This window comes from Tauraco erythrolophus, chromosome 4 (assembly GCF_009769465.1).
Source record: "Tauraco erythrolophus isolate bTauEry1 chromosome 4, bTauEry1.pri, whole genome shotgun sequence".
Lineage (NCBI taxonomy): Eukaryota > Metazoa > Chordata > Aves > Musophagiformes > Musophagidae > Tauraco > Tauraco erythrolophus.
This window is the reverse complement of record NC_141468.1, coordinates 66,042,409-66,067,567: the sequence shown is the minus strand read 5'-3', so window position 1 is coordinate 66,067,567 and position 25,159 is coordinate 66,042,409. Positions and strand designations below refer to the sequence as shown.

At 39.4% G+C, this 25,159-nt stretch overlaps 1 protein-coding gene across 1 annotated transcript in view; it reads right to left on the bottom strand.

The window, feature by feature from the left end:
• KIAA1549 (KIAA1549 ortholog) overlaps positions 1-25,159 on the bottom strand; it is a 149,359-nt gene that overhangs the window by 21,496 nt on the left and 102,704 nt on the right. Inside the window, exons 9-12 of the mRNA XM_086610749.1 lie at positions 20,615-20,792; positions 19,670-19,854; positions 4,990-5,192; positions 1,726-1,847 (exon numbers count right to left, since the gene is read on the bottom strand). Coding sequence (XP_086466875.1) covers positions 1,726-1,847; positions 4,990-5,192; positions 19,670-19,854; positions 20,615-20,792 — 688 coding nt within the window. The remainder of the gene's footprint in view (positions 1-1,725; positions 1,848-4,989; positions 5,193-19,669; positions 19,855-20,614; positions 20,793-25,159) is intronic.

Here is a 25,159-nt window from a genome sequence, read left to right as displayed (position 1 = left end):
CTATGATTACCAAACTAGAGGAATCAAATGCTGAAAAAATAGTATATTTGATCCAGTATGGGCATGATCGGCAAAAAGGACACATCTAACACAATATCTTTGCTGTCTCTGCCAGATAATTTAGATGCAGCAATACCTAACGCTTGACACCAAAAGGATATATTACACCTCACATAAGGGTTTTAAGCTAGGTGGAAAATGAAGAGACAAAAATGGAGCTCCAAGGTAAGAAGAAAGGGGAGAGAACTAAATCAGGGCAACAGAATTGAAGTCAGATAGGTTGGAGCAACTCATAAACCATTCTGAGATGTGCTCTGTGATAGCATAATCATTTTCCTATATATGTACTTGGGCCTGAGTTCTGGTCCTTAGAGCAAACGTAAGGCACTGAAAACACATACGGCATCAGTACAGCATATTTTTTTGTAAATTGTGTCAAGTACATACAGCATACTCTGCCTGCTGAATTATTAGGAAGTATAACTTTCTAGTCACATTAGCAGACCCTGTGCTTTGTTTTCGTATATGTTTGTTACAGAGGAAAGCCTGCTCCATCACCCTTGCTCTTTCAGGAGTAGTTCCACATTATGAAAGTTTAAGAATCATACGCTATTTAACTTGCTGTTTAGTCACTCAAGAGCTAGCAGTTTATATAAACTATCTTACTCATTTCTCAATCTCATTTCTTCAACATAAGCAAAAATCAAAGATTGTCTGCTATGATCCAAATTTCACTGGCATTGCATTCCCTAGCAGTCATCTTTACATCTCTGCTGGTATTTCATGAAGTATGTGGAAAACCATTCAAGATAGTGAAGAGACTGCTCAAAATGTGGTCAATATTTTCTTCTTCTCAGTTTCTGCTGCCACCAAGGCCATGTGCATGAACAGACTGAGACATCGCAAGCTCCTTTACCAGATATTCAGTATCAGAATTTTCTCTAGGGAGGCTATTGTGATTTAAGGCAAAGATCTGGTAACTAAAACCTCAAGCAAGGAGTAAGCCATCTAAACCCAAAAGGCTCTCAGAAAAAAACACTTAGCATTTGTGGTTAAAACAATGTTTTAATTTAAAAATGGAAGTGGGTTTGCAGCACTTTATCAACTTTTCGATGAGGAAAGAAATGTATCTTGGGGTACCTCCAAGACAGGCGGTGGCAATTTAACTAGAAGAAGGATGGTTCTTTACAAAAAAATTTCACTGTTATTAACATATTAGCATTGGATTTTCATCTTTCTAAAGCACAACCATTAAGGCATTTTGATGTTTGAATTAGTTATTTGTACAACGTTTACCTCTCTGGTCTCTTTTTTTCTATCTCACTTTTTCAAAGTTACAGACACATACCTATGCTATATCAAGTCCTGTTGGGACCTCTACTGCCGATGTAACTGTCTGTAAGAGTCCTAGCACAAGAGCCACAGTTAGGCCTAAATGGAAAGAGGTTTGCTGGGGGTGTGTGGGAGAGAAAAGGAGGGAAGATTCATTCTTGCTAAGCCATTCATTTCAAAAGCTTGTTGGAATGAAAGGAATGCACAGATCTTCAGCTTCAACAGAAGAAACTAAATCAAAAAGGAGAGAGGAAGAAAATTTTCCACGACACAAACTAGAAAAAATTCACAGCCACAGACGCGTTTAGAAAAGTTACAGCACTAGAGTAATTCTTCAACTTGAGTAAAGCACTGCTAGTGCACATAGAAAGGAAAAAAAAAAAAGTAACAAACCCTTCTTTGCTGCTCTGTGTGGTTTGCCCTCATTTGTAACAGTTGGTCTTGCAGTTTCTTCTCCTGTCTCTCTCTCACTGGATTGTTCACTTGCTGTGGAGTCAGCATCTGATGGTGAAATTCTGCCACAAACATTAAAAACACAAACCAACACGTAATATAAGTTTGTAAAGGCACACAGTTCTCACACACAAAGAATCTTGTGTTAAAGTATCTTGCGAAGACCATTAATATTTTCCTCTGTTTATAAGTAAATTTATTATAAATTATCATAGTTATATATTCATTGCCATGATGCTACTGTTGTTGTGTGTGAAAACTGACTGCAACAGGATTCACACGTGACAAGATTATTAACTAATCTTTCCTTTAAAATACACTTCAAGACAACACTGTGCATTCATAAGTAGTAACTTACTTTTCAGACAGAAAAGAATTATATTAGAAATAAGAAACCCACACAGGTAATTAGTTTAATATTCAGACTTGCTAACTTGGTGTTTTCTTGCTAATAATACAAGTCCATGTGCATGTTTTCCTGACTAGTTAAAAATAGGACCATTAAGAATTGCTGCTTTTATCTATTTATCCATGCAGTCATGAGATTCTTAAAAACATTTGTTAGCTACAAATTACAATCTCAGTGTTCATATTTTTTGTGAGAGATTGCAGAAGAATATAAAGAAATACTGTGATTTTCCCCAACAGAATTATTTCAGCTGTAAAATTACTGAGATAGTATAAAACCAACAAAAATATGACATACACCATCGCCCAGTTGACATCAAAGCCTGTCTTTTCACACAGGCTCAGTCTTTGTGATACTGTCTCTAGTGACCATTTTGCCTTGTGAACATTCATATCCTATTCCTGCAGGGAGTTATTCACTGAAAATGTGTATTAGTCCGTGCATCAACCTTGTTAAGTGCAAGATTTGCCTGGGCTGGACTAAACTAGTTACTGAGGCTCTTGGCTAAACATCAACCTGCCTAGAGCAGGGACTAAGATAACTACACCCAGCCAGACAAGTTCACTGAAAGTTAAACCAATTCCTTACAGCAGGCAATGCTCTAAATTCAACTCCCCTTTTTCTCCTTTCTGAACAATGCACAGATAATTGAACTCTGTCTTTCATTCTTTTCTGCAGGACTGTAATATTAAGAAGTCACATTCCAATTAGAAAAAAAAAGAGTATTAGTGGGGAAAAAAGGAGAAATGGTTCTCAACGAGTTTACAGATCTGCTGTATTGCATCTTTTCCAATTTCTGAGGTGGAGAGGGTGGGTAGAGCTACTGTGTCCATCACCTTTGTCTTGGTCCAGCAGGGTGTAAGGCTGGAGTTCTGCTTCCAGATCTGCTACTGACTTTGTTTCACCTTATTGTGCCTTGTTTTCCTTCATACTTTTCCTCAGTCTATCTAAATTATCATTAATTATAGGAACATAAATAGTGCTAAGTTGACATCAGTCTTTCTCTGTAAGTGCTAAGAAACATGCCGTTATATCCTCTCAAACCAAAGTAACAGGTCCAACTCTCAGCTGGAGCCTAGAGATGCTGTGCTTTCTGAACTCAGTTGTTACTTTTATTTGCTGCTTTTGACAGATACAGAACGTGTACTCACATCACCATTGTATTTCCTGGCATGCAACATACAGTCCTAAATTGCACTGTGATGAACTGAGTTCTGTATTTCCTCACAGAACAGAAAACAGCTAAAACCAACATAACACACTATGCTATCATTTCACATTTCCACTTCTGCCTCAGGGAATAAATGTTTTAAATCTCAAGCTGACATGGGCATGTCAGCCTGTTAAGAAGATGATGGTAACATCTCCATAGTTGAGCCTAAAGGGAGATTTGCTCTTAAGGGAGGATGAGGGAGAGAAGGGAAATTCTCTTTTTTGAAGTGTTTGAATTTAGATGCTATTAAAAAAAATAATAATCTTTGTTCCAAATTTGATCAATGATTCACTATTGTCTTCAGAGAAGCATTAAAATGTTAGCTTCTGAAAATTTTTCCTCTTTCATTTCCTGAATTTATCTAGATGAAATTTAACAGCCTCAAGTTTAAATTTCTTTCTTATACTTACGTGCATGTGAATATAGATACCTTCCCCTCCCCCTAAGTATCACTTGTCTTAGGTCACTTTTGAACTTTTTAAAAGAAACACAGAAACACTTGTCCTTATGATTTACATTAACTTAAATATTTAAGCTACACTAAAACAAGTTAGCTAGTTTTTCTTCCATTATTTTCTAATTCTGCCCCCCTTCCACTGTACCACTTGTAGTCTACTTCTAGCAAAGCCTATAGGGAGTTAGGAAGACAGGCTCAGCATCTGACAAGGCGGAAACTGAGCTGTACAAAGCCTATATGGGGAAGGTGAAGCAAGGATCTTAGGGCAACTGGGGCTTTGGAGGAAGCACAGAAGGTTGAGCAGAGGAGCAAGCTGCATCACAGAGACCTGCAGCTCAGGAAGAACCACCATTAGTGGTTCAGGGCTTCATCTTTTTCCCAACTATTACCTTCCACTTACCCCTTTTTTTTTTTGAGTTTTAACGCACAGAAAAGCCTTGATTGCATAGCTCTGTTACACCGCCTATCTGATAAACACAATCCTTTTCAGCAAGACACATTAACATCATTTGATTATTGGAAAAGGTTATGAAATTACTACTGAAGGTTGACAGGCACTTCTCCACTTGCATAGCTGTGAATTATCACTCCTTTTCCTGATCAAAACTGGTTTGCTATCAGAGCAACCAGGTAACCACAAATAAAAACACTCATGCATCTTCCCTGATTTTTGGAGATGCTGCTCATTTCTGGAAAGTCCAACTTATAATACATGTATTGATCACTATTAATATTATGGAATCACACTGCTATTCATCAGTAGTGTTAGTTTGTTTTTAACCAGCCATTGCCTTAGTAGCTAGAGGTCACTACGAAGAGAATGCATCAGAAAATATACACTTGGTGTTCCCACTAAACAAGCAATGACTTGACTGCAGCCAACCTAGTAGTGTTTTAAATACCCCTCTTAACTGGGCACGGTGCCTTTAAGAGAAAAATGGACACTAAATTCTCACAACCTTCTACTAATGAGTAGCAAGGTGTAACTCTGACAGCCCACTAGAAAATGCAAGTCCCGGAGCTCTGAAACAGTTCTTTCCACTGAAATTGCCTTAAAAATACAGTAATCAACAGCCATTAATAAACTGTCATCTACTAGAATCTGTTTTTCCTCTGTGAACTGACCTCCCTCTGTGTCGAACAGTCTTTGAAGGCTTTGAGGAAGTCTTGGATTTGGGGCTGGGCACATCTCCATTTTCAGATGGAGTAGTGTCCTTAATAGGTCCTGGTAAAGGAGCTGGCTCATGGATAATCAGGACATCATCTTTATTGTGCTGGCCCAGATGTTGCTTAGCAAAATCAAAGCCTTTCACACTGGGGGCTTGTAGCTGTGAGAGAAGAACAAAGACAAAAAACAGGAACAATGAGTACAAAGGCTTTGGTTAAGATCTGCAAACAATGCCCATTAGGAGGATGGTCAGGATATGGTAGTTTCAGGAATGGACATAAGAGAGCTGCAGGAACAAAAAAAAACAACCCACAAAACCCCCATGATTCTGTCATCTTACTTCAGCAGATAATATACAGTTTAAAACCCCTAATCAGCAAAACTAGTTAAAAAAAATAGCCTTCTGTTGCTGCTACATCTTTTCTCAGCTATTTCTTCAAATTTAATCATTGCCTGAGGAGCTTTTTGTGTACTTGTGGGCACAAGGCTGTAGATGCCTATGTACTGACTGAAATGGTTACCACTGTCAGATCATCTTTTCATTTGTTTCATTGTTTCTGTTTGTTTCACTCATTTCCAAAAATGAGTGAAGTTAGTTTAAATAATTTCAGTAACACATCATTGCTGATCTTCCTCATTTTAATCATCTCAAACCTGCAGGAGGTCTGGCAGTGCTTGTACAAACACCCAGTTTAGCTGATGAAAGAGAAACATTCTGTAAATCTGAATCATATGGCAGCCTGGCAACGACTTTTCAGTCAGGATGGATGCCCTCAGGAAAGTCCTGAAGATCTAGCTCTTAGAAATTTTATACTGAATAGATAGAAAAATATATAAAAGACTTTGGAGTTTAAAGAAATTAGATACTTATCCTAGAGATCTCATTAAAGGATTATGGATTCAATGGGTGTCTTGCTTGAGAAAGACGCAGAACTGGGCCTTTTCATAACTGTATTTATAAAAAGGCTACTATCACCTTGTCAATGACTTGATTCAGACCTAATTTAATCAAGCCTCCAAGTTTCAAGTTCTACTGCTGATTTCTTGGGGGCTTTGGAGTAATTAAAAATTCTGAAATACTAATTAATAGAAAGTTTTTCTTTGAGTCTTGCTCAATTTTATGTAGTTTGGAAGTGGAAAGAAACGTTGAGAACTCCAGTTTCCAACGTGCATGCACACATACTCACCACACAGCACATGCACAAAAGCTTCTGTGTGTTCCTAGAGTTGATTTCCTGCAAAGTGAAGCATGTGCTGGAGTGTGTTTATGGGTGCGTCAGGTTCCAGATGTTTAAATGAACCTCCTTTCATAAAGTTTGGCATACCAACATAGCTAACTACAAACAGACTCGTCTGATATCATGCCAAAGATAAGCTTGCCTAAGGAATATTCTCAAACAATCTCTTCAAAATATTTTCTTAGTAAGCAAACATTTTCCAAATGGTTCTTAGAAAGGGTGCCGTAGTAGAGCAAACTGCCTCTTTAAACCAGTAGATGGCAATAAAAGCTTTCCTGTAAAATCTAGCAACTATCTGAACGGTTGAGGTTTTGGAGTTAATTTCTCACAAAATGAGTAAGCTTATTATTTGAACAGATCTGGATGTCTTCCATGATATTCCTTTTTTCATGGGCTTTACAACAGTCCCTTCAATTCAGTATTATGGGTGATTCGATTATTGAATTTATGTAAATCATTGCAACCACTGACTCAAAAAGGGACTGTTGAGCTAGATCTGGTGAAGGTGTAACAGTTTCTCCATTTTTTGAGTCATAGTCACCTAGGTGAATCCTTCCTTAAACCTCCGCTCAGAGTTGAAACACGGCCTTCAGGCTCTTGCTCCCTTAAAAACCAAGCCAAACAAATGAGCCCAAATCTCCATGCCTTTTTTTTTTTTCCAAAGTACTTCTGAGGAGGAACTTTCCACTTCTGCTGTTAGAATTATCATGCCGGCTTGCGGCACTTTGATTACTGAAACTCCTCTTAGTTACTTCACCTCCACTTCTGATCTGTTTACGACATTATGTCTATTGTCTTTGAAGACGGTCCTGTGTGAGACACCCTCCCTTTGAACCCCCTTCAGTGGTTTCCCTTGTTCTAGCCTTTTCAATACTCCACCCATGCCTATACAACCCTGCTGCTGATCCTCAATGATCACTTCCTCTGTTTCGCTACATTCCCCTCCCTTGTCTCCAGTCCCCTTTGCTCCAAAGATAATGAGAGTCTTCACCGTGTGCTGGGCACAATTATTTCACAAAAATTCTTGTGTTCTTCTGCCCTTTCTTAAGCACCCTTGATTTGACTTACAAAGTTACTCTTTTTTGAATTGTGTGATGGGTGGGGTGGGCAGGCAAAACTAAAGAGATAAACTTTCTAGTAATATTGGAATAATTAGTATTGTTTTATTAAGATTACTATGTGTGTCAAGCATGCATTTCAATATACCTTAGAGTTCACTCTAACATACTGGGTTTGTAAACCCTCTGCAGAGTAAAGCAACATGCAAAAATTTAAATTTTTAATCTTTTAACTTTGAATGACCTTATTCCTAGCTGCAGTCTAACATAACCTTTTGTCTAAGCACACTTATGGAAACAGATATATCTACGTGTACATGTATGTACACCACAGCATATGTATGCACAAATGTTCATCTGCAGATAGACCACACAGAAGCTGGATTAAAAGACTGTTAGTATTGCAAAGACAAGCACTCACACTGTAAGAAATGGCACAGTTAAGATTGTCTGAACAATCACAATTGGATCCTTTCATGCACAGGGACTGCAACAGAGTCTTGAGTTATAAAATGATAAATTAACTTCTTCCATAGGAATCCTCTTGCCTTCTCCCACCCTGCTGGATCCTTGGCATAGGCTAGGCCTTCTGCTATTAGTCAAATTTGAGTAGAATATAAGAATGTTACTTGTAGAACCAGAATACTCATCTCATTTCACAGAGAAGCTGGCAAACACGTAATGAAAGAAGGAGGGGATGTAAGAAGAGAAAGGATGTATTATTCTACGCACATCTGCAGCTAGGGTGGCTCAGACTTTGCCAATGGATTTCGGGGACACTTGATGGCAACAGAGGACTGGCAAGTCTCTGGTATCACCATCCCAGGCCTCAAGAAGCACTCACCCAGAACCTGTGGCTCTATTTTCCTAAAGTTGCAGCCAGGTAAATGCCTCATCTGGTCTTACTCTTTCTTGCCAGGCAGAACCAGTCTCTCCATCCCACCCTCTTGATCCTCTCTCCCTCTGCCTACCAGCTGCCAGTTCCAGATTATACTCTCACTACTCCTTATATGAGGAGGCTCACTGCTCCTTATTCCTTTACCTGGCCTCATAGCAACCTCTGTGTACAGCGACAGAGAAAAAACTCTCTCAGCTTTTAAGTGACAATTCTACAGAGCTTATATGCGCAGAACAGGTGTAATCCTATCAGAATTTAACTGGTAAGCCTCTAACAAGTCTCTGTCAATCACATGCAAACATTTTCCCAAACGTTTAAAACTTAGTTGGAAGTGGGTGATTTCCCACAGAATCAGCCAAAGCATCTCCTTCACACAAAACAACCTTCTGGTCTTGTTTCCTTTCCTTTCCCATTCTGTACCCGCAAAGGCTGAGAAGATGCACTAGAGCTTCTCCAAAACAATGTTTAAAATTTGGACAGAGCACTCTATTTCCTCTTAACTTTGTTCTTTGAAAAAACAAGCTCTTCTTATCATCTTAAAAAAAGATTCAGTATGAAACTGATACTTGAATGGAAAACTTCAGCCTGAATGATTCAAATCTTGCAGAGTTTTGTACAAATAATGACATTTCTAGATATCTCCTGTGAAAAAAGCTTAAGTTGGCACTGCCAGCTCCAGCCGATATACGAACAGTATGAGAGATTGTATGCATGTGTGTGTGTCTTTGCACATATGAATGAAAGAACACGACAGAAAAAATATAATGTAAAAATACAGATATATAAAACATGGTAACTGACTGAACATGAAAAGATGGTCCCCAATGAAAAAATTGGTAGGACAACTTATTAAAAATAATACCCATTATTTGAGAAATAGAAATACTATTATTACTACTACAGCAGAAACAACACTGACAGAAATCCACTTCGTTTTTTTTTTTAAAAAAAAAAACAAACTGAATTTCTGATACCTCACCTCTCAGACCATGGTAACATTATGATTTCAACTTAGAACTGATACCAAAATCTACGTTTTCAGTGAAAAGTGTTTAAAAGACACTGAAACACAACTCTGCCTTCTGCAAGACTAGATCACTGAGACTCAGTGGAACAAACGAATAGTGTTTTCAAACTAAAGAAGTTTCCTACATTTTCTTATGAATTTCTGTGTGACGCCTGCCACATTCTTCCTTTTCTTCATATCAAGTTATACAGTGAAACAGATTGGATGATCTCTCGTCATCTTAGGACAGGTGGTTAGAATACCACGTGTGGATCTATCATCTACTACTCATAAATTAACCACCACCAAGGAATGAATACAATCTCTTTTTAAGAGCACATTTGTGGTGATATCGCTACCTGTTCAGGTGCTGAATTGAGCATCTCTTTATCAGCCTAAAATGCCTTTACTTAAGACTGCACAAAACTAGTATTAGCAAAGATTCCTTGTTTTAAATGTAAGTTGTTAGAGAATGTAGTTGTTTTCATTTGTTTTGCCTTTATATACTTGTGAAAGGGAAAAGATAAACTACTCTTAAGCTTACCACAAAGATCAACGCATCTAAACTACTGCATTCATAAGGCATTATATAATTATACAAATGCAGAACCTGCTGAAATCTAAGGAGAAGATGATTTAAAACTGGTAAATCAAGATAGTGCTTTAATTCTATTGTTACATACTGAATGAAATAAAAAATATTTGAAGCTTGAATAATTGAAAAATCAAATCATTTCTACAGAAACCTGCAAAGCCTGTGCACCTCGGTCAAGACTTATTCCATGAAAGCAGCTAATAGTTTCAGCACTGTTCAAGTCACAGAAATATAACATCGTTTCCAATATATTGTTTTCCTAGATGCAGAGACACGCCAGGAATGTCAACAATCTGTTTTCTCAAGAAAGCAAATACTGCACACACAGGTCAGTGAATAATTTCAGCAGAAAGCAGAAGAGAAAGAAAAACACTCACTTTGTAATCTTTCTGTAGTTCCTACAAGCAGCATTTGAATTTGGACATAATATGAAGAAAAATGTACCAAGACAATTTTCTATTGATTTCATACCATAGTCTTGCCTTGTTCCTTATAGAGCTAGATGCATTGAGCAGAGGCTGTTAAAATAAATTTCTAAGGAAACAAACGAGCTGAGCATGATTTCAAAAATAATATTTTAGCCTTGGTATGTAATCTATGAACAGGACAGGAATCCCTGTAAAGACGTCCTGCTGACTTGGAATTCTACAAAAATGATAGAATAAAGAAACTTTACAGAAAAAAAAAAATAATTTCAAGTCTACTAGTTTAAACGAGAATCAGTGTTCTTGAAATCAATGTGAGTTGAAGATGTCAGTCAGTCTGATTTAGGATGGCTTAAAGCTATTAAATATCACAAACTGCCTTCCACAATCTGAGATTCACACCACCAAATCCTCCTCCATATTCCCAGGACACCACAGCACAGGGTAGTGTGAATTCACTGCATTACTCTCATGATGCACCAGCAGGACAATTATTTGCAGATGCTAGTGTACTTGCTAGGGTCTTCCTAATTTTAACTTATTTTTTCCACCATGCTTCTACTATCCCATCCAAGACGTCATCTACTTCTTCCTCCCACAAGGATCATTAATCCATATTATTTGCAGGGACTGTTCCATGAGGTATTTAAAACATCTATCAATCTGCCAATAAATAAGAATTCAGAAATACTGAGGCATGTTCATCTTTGTCAGTCTCATCTTCCCATTCAGCTCATTCCCCTAATATCATTCCCACTCCTTATGCACATAAATATATCCTCTGTACTTTTGTTTACATCACTTTCCTTCAACATAAACCCCTTTGGGATCATAGCCAGGGACTGTCTGTAAAGTATGCATACAAATTATACATGCAATTCAATAACAATAATGCATATCTGAGTTAAGACAAAAGAAACCTTTGTTGATGAAAAAAGCATATTAAAAGATCACACAGAAGCAGAATTCCATCTCCATAGCCTCCCTCAAAATACTGAAAAAAGACCCATTTGTATTTCTCTGGGTCTTTTTGTGCCATTGACACAGTTTCCCTATGAAATGGGATATGATGCAACTAACTTTGCCATAAGCATAAACTCTTTCCTGGCCTACTTTAAAAAAAAATACTAAGCATCACTGAGAAACGTGCAGAGGGATCCTTTATTGCTGCTCGTTTAGGAAATGCTTTTAAGAATCAAAACAAAAAAGGTCTCTAATTTGATTCAAATACCTTCACTTGATAATCATGTATGTATGTAAAAAGAAGTATATGACAAATGTCAGTTCACTGTATTGCCCTTAGGTGGCATGCCATCACCCTCCCATTACGGCTGTGTTATAGCCTGTACTCTCTGTTATAAGCCCCATCTCAAAAAAGCAGGATTTTGAGATGTGAGGGCCAAAAAAGGGGTTGTGTGTACAAAATGCTGTCCATTTTCTCATCTCAGACCAAGCATCTTTTAATATAAACTATGTCTCTCATTTGTCATACAACAGCACTCCTGTCAACTATCACCGTTGCCGGGAACAGGTAAAGCAGTTGAGCAAACATGTCCTTGTGAAGAAGAAACATTTCTATAGTTGCACAGGTTTCTCATCATCCAGTCAGGGAAAAGTAGCAGCCGGAATAGCCAGTACTGGCACAGAAAACCAGAACAAGCTAGTGTACAAGCTCTAGTCCTCCTTCCCTCTGAAAAGTCAACACTGTGGTTTACTGCTCACCAGCATACAAATAGTAAGTAAAGCAGGAATGCCACAAAAAATACCACCTTAGGAATTTTACTCCTAGAGTAGGATTAAAAACAAATAAAGAAACCCCTAAACATAAAAAACTTTACAAAGCCTGAAATTCTTAAAACACCTGTTCTGAAATATTTTCTTAAGACAGATTCTTCTCAAGGATTTTCATCCTCCTCCTTTGTGCATTTCTTCCTGCCACACTAATATTACCATGACAGCTCAGTAAATTTCACAAAATTCAAGAGAGATTATGTTGTTGAAAGCCCGTAACTCTGAGTACATCTATGCCCACAGGCTGCTGGGATAACTGCTGTAACGGACAGAATTTTGTGTCTGAATCACACATGGTTTTAGCCTTCCTTCTCAGACAGAAATGCCTCAGGGTAGATACTATCTTAATCATGGTTCGGTGAGGTTCCTTTGCACACTGGACTGATGAAAGTGCCAGGAGTAAGTTAGAAGAAGATCACCAACTTTATAGGATAGACAGGTCACTACTGTGTCTCAGTTCCACCAGTCTTTTGTCCATAAGTTACGTCAAACAATTACTCCTCTAAGGCCATGTACACAACACCAACAGCAACTGCAACTTCTAAAGAGAGGCAGCACAACATATCAAAATTCATTAATTAAGGAAAATTTGAGTTCTCAACTTGTGAAGCAAAAGAATACATTCGATACATGGCTCTCACTGTCTGGACTGAGTACATACACAACAGTTCAGAAACACTTCCTCTCCACAAATGATGAGAAAAGCGCTATCAGACTTCTGAGGTAGAGCATAGGTCAGCAATCTTCATTTATTTTGTTGGAATCAGTGACTCAAACACATTCATATATCAAAAGAACGTTTAATGCACACAGAAAGAAAGTGCATTCATATATACTGCAGAAATAATCTGCTTTCTGAAATGAAGCTACGACTGAGTAGCAACATTAAAACCTTAGGCAACAATGACTTAATATTGGCCTGTTTCCTTGTTCCTAAAATAGCCAAGTTCTACAGTAAACTCTCTATCATCTTTTGTTAGAAAAGACAGAATTTATTTCCCCAGTATTAATCTAGTCTCAGTGATCTGTTATGTTTAGGATAGCATAAAGTTTATCCATATTTTGAAAATGGATTCTTTTTGTTTAACTCCTTTTCAAAAATAGTCACTATATAAAACATCACTCCATAAATCCATGGGTCACCTACATCTTCAATGGTATATGCAGTTCTAGTCTCTCCCTCTCAAAAAAGATAGAAAAGAATTAGAAAATGTTCTAGCCTTGTCAAAGGCTAGCAGTTGGTTCAAAGGTCAGTTCAAAAAAGAAGGGATAAGAAAACTGGGACTCCTCTGTCTGGAAAAAGAGATGAAGGAGACAGGAATATGACGGATATGTGTAAAGTCAGGACTGGCAAAGAGCACGTGCCTAGGAATCAGCCGTTCACTGCCCCCTCCAATAAAAGGACTAGGGGGCATCACAGAACACAAGGAGACGGCAGGATTAAAGACATATAACATGCTGTGGATACCCCTGTTGGCAGCTCAGATGGGTTTAGAAGGACTGGACAAGTTCATAGAAGAGAAATCTGTTGAGGGTTGCTAAATATCACCACTCCTAGAGAAAGATCCTTAGCCACAAATAACTGGAGGCTGAAGAGTTACTCAAAGCAAAGCATGACATACACTTGCCCTGTTCTTCCTCTCCCTTTCTATAGGCTTTTGCTTTTGGCACCTGGGCTAGCTAGCCTTTTGGTCTGACCTCAAGACAGCTACTCAATTGTTTGTAAGAAAGCAGATGGAGACATTTTACTTTTTAGATCTATCGGTATAAGCAGTGTATCTAAGTGTCGTATTTTATTCCTACAATTTGTGAATAGTTAATCCTCATCACAGAAGAAGAGTTCCCACAAAAGAGCTCTTGCATAGGAATTGCCATCAGAGAAATGTACTGTTGAGAAGTAATTAAGATGTTGAACACTGTGTTCCTTGTTAGAATTCAGCTATTGACTCTAAAGCAGCAGAACCTGTATGTCAATTTCAAAAAGACAACATTTTGGATAGCTAGTTAAGGTTGCTATTAGAAATGAATATTTATTATGCAAACAGTAGGCACAGACATGAATCTTTTGCAGAAACTCATGTCAGTTTTCAAGTAGTTTTTATAAGATTGGTGTCAGCTGCCTTTCTTAACATGAGTCTCTTTTGACTGGAATTATTGTGCAATGCAGAGCTGTTGCCTCTACGTTATACAGATGAACAAAAGCATTACAGGATGTCAAAACATCACAAGAATTTTTTATACCAGGAGCAGAAGCCTAGTATTTAGCCTCCAGCCGGGCTGGCCTCTTTGATGCTGGGAACATCCAAGAGATAGTCTACTGAATACACAATAATAAGCAAAACTCTCAATTCAGAGGTGTAAAGTTACACCTGACACATGAGATTCAGATATCAGATGTCCCTGTTTGAGGGGAAAAAATAAAAACCCAGGCAAGCCTCTCTCAGACATCTTGCAGAACACATGACTCATTACCCCTAACTGTGAGCGACACGTGGAGGTCTGGCTGGCTGTCAGAAGCTGGGCAGATTAGAGCAGACACGAAAGGGCTGGTAATGGTCCCCAGGTGACTAACATTAGCTGAGGTCTGTTGGCACACGATGCAAACTGGCAGCCCTCCAGCTCTAACACTATCTGTGCTACTGGTCAAGGAGAAGGTGGGGGTACTGTGTGCTTTGTCCTGGGCTTTGTGGGGACTGAGCCACCCCACCTCTCCCACACATGAATGCACAGGAGGGGCACTGAGCTGGGGAGATGTGTTCAGCCTTTAAGAACCACAGCGGCATGGCAGGGGGCCCTAGAGAGGAGCAACTCCTGGCTGAAGTAGGCTTTTTAACCCTACAGGTTTAGGATGTGGCCTCGGAAAAACTAGGAGCTGAGTAAGCAACTCAATCCAAGTTAGCACTGTGAAGGCAATGACTTCAGCATGCCCAGCATTTACAGGAGAACATTCAAGACCTTCTAAATAAATCATCAATGAGCTTGTCCACAGGTGTGAGATTCTTTTCATTAGGGTATGGAGCCTTTCCATGAGTAACTGTATAGAGTTGAAACCACCTCCAAAAAGTCCTAGCAAAGGATTTGATTTTTTTCTCCAAATGTTTATACACAGCAGGGAAAGTGAAATCCCTAGGGAACCAAGTTGCATTTTGATTTTTGGATGTCCACAAAGAAAGAAATAGTATTGCCAAATCCATTTGCATTACAGATAATATGCAGAATTTTTTTTTTTGTTCTCTGGGGAAGAAGAAATGGGGTGACAGTGTTTTCACACAAAAATGTCAGTAGTGCAGTACAGAGCAGAATGACGGTTTGGGCGTTAAAGACATTTATCTATTTTTTTTCATGAAGAAGAAAAATAACCCACAGCAAAAATTCAATTGCAAACAAAAGGCATAGCTGCTTTGCAAGGAAAAAAGTTCAGGTTGGGACAATGCTGTGGTGGATATAGGCAATGGCAAGAGAGAGAATCCTGCAATTTAAAAATGCCACTTCTGTATCTTTTTACTTCCAAAGGCAAAGACATCCTTATCCAGTGCAAAAACCCAGATCACATCAAGGTGAATTTCCAGTAGGATGCCACGGCTTACAGATTAAGTCATGAATACTTGATGTGCCCTTTAAATATCTTAGGTCCACCTCTTGAAAATAATCATCCTTGCATAGACCAATGAATCTTGCATTGATCTGCTTCTTTAGCTTACAGTTCAAAAAAAGTCCAAATAACTGATCTAAGCATGTTTTCCCATCTGATCTCCAGAACGAAAAAGGTAACCTAATACTTTTCAGGTATTGTTAATCCTGCTTTGAGGCAGAAGGATGGATTAGTTAATGAGAACCTCTTTGAGGTCCTTTTTTTTTTTATTATTTTATCTTCAAACTTGGTTTTGCTAGTGCCAGTTCCCACAAAAGTTTTCTTTCTAATGTATTTATGTTTATATTCTCTGAAGTAGCGGACTTCTGAGACTATCCAGAAGTAAAATATCCCTTAGTGTTGTTTGAGTTCAGGCTCTCTATGTATTCTTTGCAGAAGATAACATTATGAGCATTTTTAAGAGGGATCTTTAGGTCATCCTGTCTGCAAGACACTGATCCTGTGATGAAACTAGGAAGTCTGGTGGAGAGAACAGCAACAGGTAGAATGGCACAGTATACCCAATCTGCAGAACAGGCTTTCGCTGAATACAGTCTACCCTGCCCGTGTCACCACCTTAGAAGAAACATTATTTTTGCTATTATCTGTATTATCTTTGAGAGCAATCTGGCCTTGAGAGTGGAGATAAGCAGCAAATCTGAACTCAAGCCCAGCTTCAGATCTGCTATGGCACATAAATATAGATGCAATCTTGGGTACTTCTATGGGTTCATCACTGCAGGATCTGAATATTTTTCAATATAGCTATGGCTGCTGAAGTGGGAAATATGCTATTATTGACAGTCACAAGTGAGGGATTGTGACCCAAATATTCTAAAGGGGTGTCCACAGAGCAGATAAAGGACCAAAGCAGCTTAGCTATGCTGGCATGATATGCTGGCCAGTATGACTGAATTGTTGCATAATGCAACTACCTGGTGATTTTTACCCCACTGAGGTGTACCTGGGCAGCCATACCCTCGGTGCACACCCAAAAGGCATGTAGGGTCTTACTATAAACAGATAATAATACTGGTCTGCTTCACTAGAAAATAGGCTACAAGGGTATTCAGCTTATGACTTAACTGTGGTCATAGGAACACAGAAATCATATCTACTCTGTAAAAGTAAACCTTTACATATAGAAGATTAAAATCAAAACTCAAATCAAAATATTTCAGGAAAAAGCAGGAGTTTAAAACCAGAATTAAGTAATTAAGTGAAAGGAAGGCAGAAAGAAAAGATGGTATTAGAACAACACATGAAACCATAGAATACAGGAAAATTTGTAGTGTCTTTAAAGCATCTCTCTAAAGAGAAGAAAGCAAATTTGTAAGAGACATTTCCAAGCAGAATAAAAAGCTCCTGCAAAACTTGTCTTACTTATGTAATCTGCAATACCGTATGTTACAGATGTTCCCCCTCTGTGTTTCAAAGAATCAGCCTTTTAGTGGTAAAGTCTTTCCTCAGCAGCATGAAGCAAACAGGCTTTCCTCTCACCCCACCTCCAACCTTGTTCCAGGCTTTTAAATCACAGGTGACATAATTTGCTATCAGCTGCCACTGTGAATTCTAACAGATTATTATACTGCCCACAGATCTGCTATGTTAAAATGGCTAATTAAACACAGTGAAAAAAAGACTGGTGATACCTCTGGAGATCCACCAGTACAGTATGATATCCTATTTCATCTGAACAAGAAAAGGGTGTCTCAGTTTCGTGTCTTCCAACCAACACACATTTTCAAGTGCAAAACAGATTGTAGACTTATTACATGGTTGAAAGGAATTGTCTTATATTTCCAGTATGGATATGCCATGCATATGTTAATGAAATACTTTGATATTTATACATTCAATTTCTATATTTACATTAAAAGAAAATGTTTTTAAAGATTAATGGAAGTGAGAAGAGCTAGCACTATAAATGCATCTTTATGGCTTTTACCAATGAAATATTGATTCCAAGAGGAAAAACCCAGAACCTTAACCTAAATACCCTTCCATTTACAGATGCAGCGCAGGCCTTCACTTTTCTTTGGCAACAAAGTCAAGCTCTGTAAAGAGGGGATGGAAACAATCGTGGGTGGGGTGAGGAAGGGGAAGCCCAGGACCTTTTTTAGATTGAGTTTATTTACAGACCTAAATCCCTGACCACATGGTTTCACTCCTTTGATCATTTCTTTGCATTTACTGTAATAAAAAGTATAAAAATCACAAACAATTTTAAAGGGCAGGACTAGACCAAACGTCCCTAATTATTTGTATGCTGTTGTGACTGTCTGGGGTCTTCAACGCTTGTTAAATATGCCCTATTCTGACCTTGAATTCCAACCCACTGTTTGAAGACATGAAGAAAACCCCAAGACAGCTTGCTACTAAGGAAGCCAAAGTACTACTTTTGTTCTGCATCCAGGGCAAAGGAGAAAAATCAAAGTAGATTCTGCCAGTTGTTTAATTTGCTAAATGATAAAAATTTAAGACACTTTTTATTGCTTTACCTCATTTAGTATTAACATATGAGCCACCCACTGGCACAAGGATTGGACTAGATGTCCTTACTGGTTCTTTCTAGTTTGCTTACAGTGACTTCCCTAAAGGAGGCAAAGTGACAGGCTCCCTAGGCGAACTGAAATGAGACTTGCATACAAACAAGTTCAAGGCTTCTGACTCATGAATGATTAAAATGAAGAATACTGTGGAAGCAGAGGTGAAAAAACAATGGAGCCATTTTCCCAAAAGAAAGAAACTATGAAAAAGCTTGCGACAGCAGAGGTACAGAAAATGCAGGTGATGAAATAGTGTACCAAGGGTAACGATCTCCTCTTGTCTTTTTTGTATGAATCTTCCCAAATTAGCTGAAACTACTGTGAGGAACTTCTTCAATCAAAATCTGTGTTACATATTACCACACAGCAAAGGTGAAACAAGGTTCCAAGGTGAAGTTCATCAAAGGGTACCACTTGTTGCTGACCTTGATTCTGACACTCAATCTGCAGTGGCAAGATGAGTGGAAGTTACTATTGATTTGTTCTGACTGCTCTGGAAGTGCAACCACTTTCTGCTTCTCTCATCTTTCACATCATTAATTATCTTGAAAGAGAGCATGGTGTACAGACAAGACTTGTTACGGAAAAAACTGTATGACTGAACATGAGGTGACAGCACAAGAACATGACTACAGTACCAGAGGATTAGCACAGGCAGATTATTTTGTCTTTAATAATGCCTCTGAAAGCACAGTCAGTAATAAGCATCTCTGACACAGACCAGTTCTCTTCAGCTGCAAAAGGAAAAGTAGGATTTGTAACCCTTTAGTCACTTTTCCACTCTTTTTACTGAATACATTCTTTGTGAAAATCCTGGACCACGTATTTTTTAATTTACAGCCTTGGGTAGGAGAAAACCAAGACTACTGAATTTCTCACCATCCCAACCCAGTCCTCCAACACTTCAGCCAATACACTCACCCATGCAGTCTCATGCACATCCACTAATTAAAGTTCTAGTCTCACAACAGGCTCAAGGGCCCCAGTAGAACGTGGAGCAGCAAGGACAGGCTCTAGCAAACTCTAGTTCCAGCATGAGGTATAATGGATAGTGCGGTTTAGCTGTCAAATTAATTCAGCAGAAGCTCTCCAAAGAAAAATTCAGCCCTCTGCAGAAAACAAAGTCAGTGATTCAACACTCAGTATATTTCCTTATTCAGTCCCAGCCAAAGCCTTGAAACGAAGTGATAAAGGTTCCTTTCAGCCTCAGTGCCTACATTTCAGAAGGATGTATCTATCTAATGCAGTATCATATACCTAAGAGAAAAAAAATCAAACACTATGGGATTCTTGACTTCAACTACCATTTGACTTTTTCCTTTTTAAACCAGAAGGCTCTGAAAATGTTTCCACATGCTGTCCAAGGATGCTAGGTGTTCCCTAGACTCTCACATTCATTTGTGCTCAGAATATTCACGCTCCTCTCAGCACAGATTCCCATTTTACCTTCTGTCGCTGCTGAATGTTGCTCATTGTGTCCGGCTGAAACTCCAGTTTGTCTGTTCGACAAAGTTTCCAGTATAAAATAATAACGATCAGGAGCACCACAGCAACTGGAACTGCTACACCAACAATAATCCACAGGTTGCTATTCTGTGACTCTGAGGTGGACTCCTTCAGCTTCTCCACCGCTGTGAAGTTAAAAAGGAAGACAGTAATTTTATGTGGTTATATATTTTTAAATAAGGACGCTTCAAGGTTATGTATTTTTATGTTCTTGTAAATGGTAGTTAAGGAATTTATAAGAAACCAGCTGCACATCACAGGAAATGTCATACCACTTGCAAGTTAACGTAAGTCATGCTCAGGGAGCATTGGGCAGGTGACCTATTGTGATGGCCTACCTTCTGAAGATCTGTGCTTAAGTTACTAATGAAAATATACTTCTGCCACGTCATTCTGTAACCCAAAACTGAGCTGACATAGTGAAATGGGTTCAGACAAACAAAAAATGGTGTCCTTACTCAGCTAAAAGAAAGACCCATTTCACGCTGGTGCCCTCCCATCCCACAATTGTGGGTTTTGTGCAAGCTCCTGGGCAAGATAAGCTGTACAGAAATACTGGATTAGCAGAAAGCGATGAAAATGGCAAGAAGGTAACTAGTTAGCACAGTATTCTTCTAGCACAAGCACTAAAGTGAATGCAGTGAGGCTTGCACTTCAGGACCTTGTTGCAATTCCACACTCAGCAGAGTCTTCAAGAAGCAAAGCAAGACCACATAGCTCACTGCAAGACCGCTAAAATTTATTTTCTCAGGAGTGTCAAAATCACAGCATTGCAAGAACAAAACACTGGAACAGTGGGCACTATGCAGTGCCATAATCTCCAAAGCTAATATCACCCTTCCTGTTCCTCTTTGCTGGCACCAGTGTGGTTTTGACAGGGCTTACGCTGCGCAACGGTGCCTTCAATGCGGTATCCAAGGATGATTGCAGCCCGCTGGATATCAACTCTGTTCATTAGGTCTGAGCACTTCAGAGCACTGAGTCTCTCTCCATCTTGGTCCTCCACAAAATAGATCAGCTCCACAGGGTTATCCACACCAACTAATCGTGACACGTTCACAATCTGAAAAAAAATTGGAAAGCTTTTACATTTTAAGTTGTATTTATTTGGAAGCCCCATGTATTTGGTCTTTCAGTCCTTTCTCTCTCTCTCTCTCCCTTCCCTTCAGAGGGCCAGAACCTTAAGGACATTTATCTAAATAGAAACATTTGTAACAGCTTTGCCAAGACATCATCGGTATCTGTCTTAATTGTCACTGTATGCAACACCCTAGTGCATAAAAAAAGATTCCACCTTGTATTATGATGTAGAAATACAATTGCTGTTAAAGAAAGTCCTTCTATCTGTGACACCAAAGAATATGATATTATACTAACCACGTAACTGCTGTGAACAGGTACAATTTGGAAATTGTCAATATCCAGAGAAGTCTGATGAGAAGACATGCCATGTGTAGTGCTCCAAAACATTGTATGCAGCGAAGGCAACACACACAGAGGCTACTTCTCTCATCTGAGAAGAGCTTAAGTCAACGTTGAGCAAGTGTAGATACACAGAGCTAATATTCAGTAGCAATAATTTGCTTCCAAACTAAAAGTCAAGATATTTTCACCTAATACTTATACGAAAGATTCTGAGTAGAAGTCTTCCAGAGAAGACAACACTGCTGGAATAATCTATCAGTGTCTAATTACACAAGCGCTACTCAAGTGCTCCAGGACCCCAGGAAATTTACAGAAATATCTATTTTGTAACTGAAAGGAAAATTTCCAGGGAAGTGATACCTTGTATAATGTGTTTTTACAGCAAACCTGAAGTTTCAGGTTTGGGGTTTTTTTTTTCCTATTTGTTTCATGACACTTCAGTACTGAATCCGTACATTAAGAGAACTGCTTTCACTCTAAAGATGCCAATGCCATGCCACCCTGGAAGCCTCTACTGCCTTTAGCAGTTGTTGGTTAGTAATAGGAGCTACTGGAAAGATTAGTCATTGCTCTTTTCCTTCTCTAAATACCTAACTTGACCCTGCTTTGTTATTCATAAATGTTAAGCAGCAAGACAGGCAAATATTCTGTTAGCTTCAAATAGAACTGTTTGCTCTTCCTCAGCGAAAGCACCTGCACAGTCACTTCCATCCTCCAAACAGCTCCCCCTGGCATCCACCCTTCTTCAGGAAGGAATGTATTTGACACTGTGGGAAGCAATTCTTCCTACCTACTTCTAAAGACATTAATAATCAAAAGAATGCATGCTATGAGGAAGCCCTGTAGATACTCTCTAACCACCAAACATTTCCATTGCATATGAGAATCCCATAACAATTTTGAATTCCTGTAAAATTAAATCATATATAATAACTCTCTGTTTAACCATTTACATGTAAAGGTGAACTCAACCTAGAATTAGATCAAACAAATAGTAAGAGGTATTCTAGCATGTAAAACAGAGTTTGAAGAGCTCTAGAAGGAATTGCCACAAATGGAGCAATATATTTTGCTTCCTTCAGAATTATCCTTTACTATGAAGTACATATTTAATAAATTATAATCTCAAACACTGCCCATAAGCTTAAAAGTAAAGCAAACACACAAATGCTTGCACATCTGAGGCTTACAAAAGCAAAGCTTTATATATTTTTTTCTCTCCTAGTTGCCAACAAAACAATCATGTTGAAAGAAAGCAGTGCAATGTTCTAGCTCAACAGGGATGATGTTCTGGTCTTTGGAGACATAACCTCAACATGTCCTAAAAAAGCATTTCCCAGGAGCAGCAACATCAAGGTATATAATAATTTTTTTTTTTTAAAAAAAAAAAGGAAAAAAGGAAAAAGAAAGCACAACTGTCGTGAAAGTCTTCTAGGCCAAATCAACTGAAAGCAAAGAACAGAGTTCAACATCAGTCACATTTGACGTAAGAAACAGAGCCCCTACAAACAGAACAGAAAAACGTGCAAATTTCTGAAACACAGCAAAACCTACTAACAGGATCCATTAACCAATGTCACTTCTCATCCTGAATGCTATTCACTCTTCTACCATCTAAGGGGCAACCAATCCCTGACTGAAGGTAACAAAAGAGTGTCAATAAATAATGTTTCGATACACATATTCAGCAGCTGTAAGGCTGAATCTGGTTTCACGGAACCCAAACATATCACTATTTAACAAATTTTTACAGCTTCGTACTTCTGCTTTGGCTCGGCTGCCTTCACCACAGCCTGGCCTCAGTGCACAGGGCAGCACAATGTATGGGCTGGTATCTGCTTCCAGCACTGATGAACCCTTCCAAAGTAGCACTTAATTCACATGGAGAGTAAGGGAGTTGAAAGGCCTCATGCGACTGAAAGTCAGTGCATTCTTTGTTTAACTTTATGAAACCTCTCTGCGTGTAGCAAAGCTAGAGTTTGAGAGGTTTAGAAGATTCTTAAATTGAATCATCATACATTTTATGGCATTGTGGAGTATCCAAGAAGTACTGTAACTATGTGTGTTACACACACAGAGTAACAGTCAGAAGCTGTCTGAATGGGTTAAAAAAAAAAAAAAGAACTTCTCCACAGCTGCCTTTAGAAAGGGTGGAGGGGAAGGAGGACAGATTCCAGTGCAAGTTGCCACAACTGAAACAATACAACTTTTAACAAAGAATTAAAAACAGTGTATGGCTCCCTTTGCTGAGGAACAGGGATGGGTAAGAACAGCCAGAGAGGAGATAGAAAGAAGTTGCTGGAGGTATTTCGGCACGGTATAGAGAACATGGGAAAGAGCACAAAGAAATTCAGTGGAGGGTGGAGGTGCAGGCTAGTGTTGATGAACTAAGCTCACTGTTTTAAGATAAAACTTATTTGAAATAATTTGCTCTGTATTTTATGAGTGCTCACACCACACTGAGGGAAGCTGCAGACAAAATTTGAAATCCAAAAGGTGATGGTTATGGATTTCCATTCTGGGAAAGCTGATGGCTGAGCAGGATATTTTTGAGGAGACAACTGGACTTATAGCAATTGTGACAATATTGGTACTTCAGTTTTCATCTCTGTCACACTGATTCACTAAACACTTTTTTTTTTTTGTTTTAAACTAACCTATGGATTTGCTGCAACACAGAAAATGGCACACTGGATCTGAACTGGTTTTAAGTCTGTTTATAAAACTGAGGTACACTAACTGTGTACCATGTACACACTGTGCTCATTTTTTACACAGTTTCCATACACTAAGTTTTGTGCCGTTTTGCTCCAAATAATACTTTCTGTGCAGCTTCAGACTGGTTTTGTCTCATAGTTTACAGAGGTGTGTCTATCCTTGAGAGTGCTAAGAATGTAAGCAGAGGCAGAAATCATATTTTCCAGGCATCCAGTAACACAGCCCGTGTGTAAGGAAGCATTTGAGCATTTTACATTCATACTTGGGCAGTGAGGGTTGACATAGGCAGGGAGGGGATAAAAGAATTAATACATGGGAGGCAGAAAATGAAATTAAAAAGAGAAACAGACTAATTCAACTTCTGTGTACATAAATTATACCATCTTTGTTGATACTAGCTACGCATTTAACCTCCACAGAGTAAAGGCTTAACTATGTTCAGATGTCAGCAGATTTAATTTAAAAAGTGTTTTCAAGAGAACATCACAGGTCAGTGAACAGAGTTGCCTTGGCAACCACGGCCAGTTCGTAACTTCAAGTGGGGCAACCCAGGTGGTGGACAAGCTCGCCCGGCGTTTGCAGAGTGCCTGTCAGCCAGTAGGATGTTCCGTCAGCAGCCCCATCCGGAGCGAGGAACCCCTGGGAGAACTGGTTCGGGGTTTCGAAGGCATGAGCATTGCTTAGAAACAAGTAAACAGGCACACACACAATCTCCAAAACACACCCATGAGGATTGTTTTCCTTTTTTTACTACCTTCATCCCCTAGGAAAAAAAAAGTAATCAAAAAAGATTCTGCTTTCTGCCTTATTAAAACTAGGGTTTTAACGTCCCGGCAGTTCAATCAAGCTGTGCTGTGGCCTGAAGGGTTCGGCAGACAAGGCGACATAAGGCACACGTGGAACAGGCACGGCACACAGCCTGCCCTTCTGGGAAAGCTCCGGCAGGAATCCGCCAGGACGGGACACGGCGGTGCCGCTGGCGGCGGCCGCTTCCTCCGGCGGGTCTGGGCCGGGCCGGGCCGGGCCGGGCTCGGCTCCGCTGCCACAGCGTCCAACGCCCGCCCGCTCGGGCGGAGCCTCTCCCGTAAGCGAGCCGAGGGCCCGCGTGCCGGAGCACGGCGAGGGAAGCGCCTCCGCCACGGGGCGGGGAACGGGCCCTTGCCGAAACAGCGGCAGGACGAGGCCGCGGGACCCGACGGCGGGCCGGCTCTCTGGGCGGCTGTCGGCGGGGCCGAACGCCTGTGCGCGGCAGCGGTCACCGGCGGCTCCGCAGAAAAACCTGCGAAC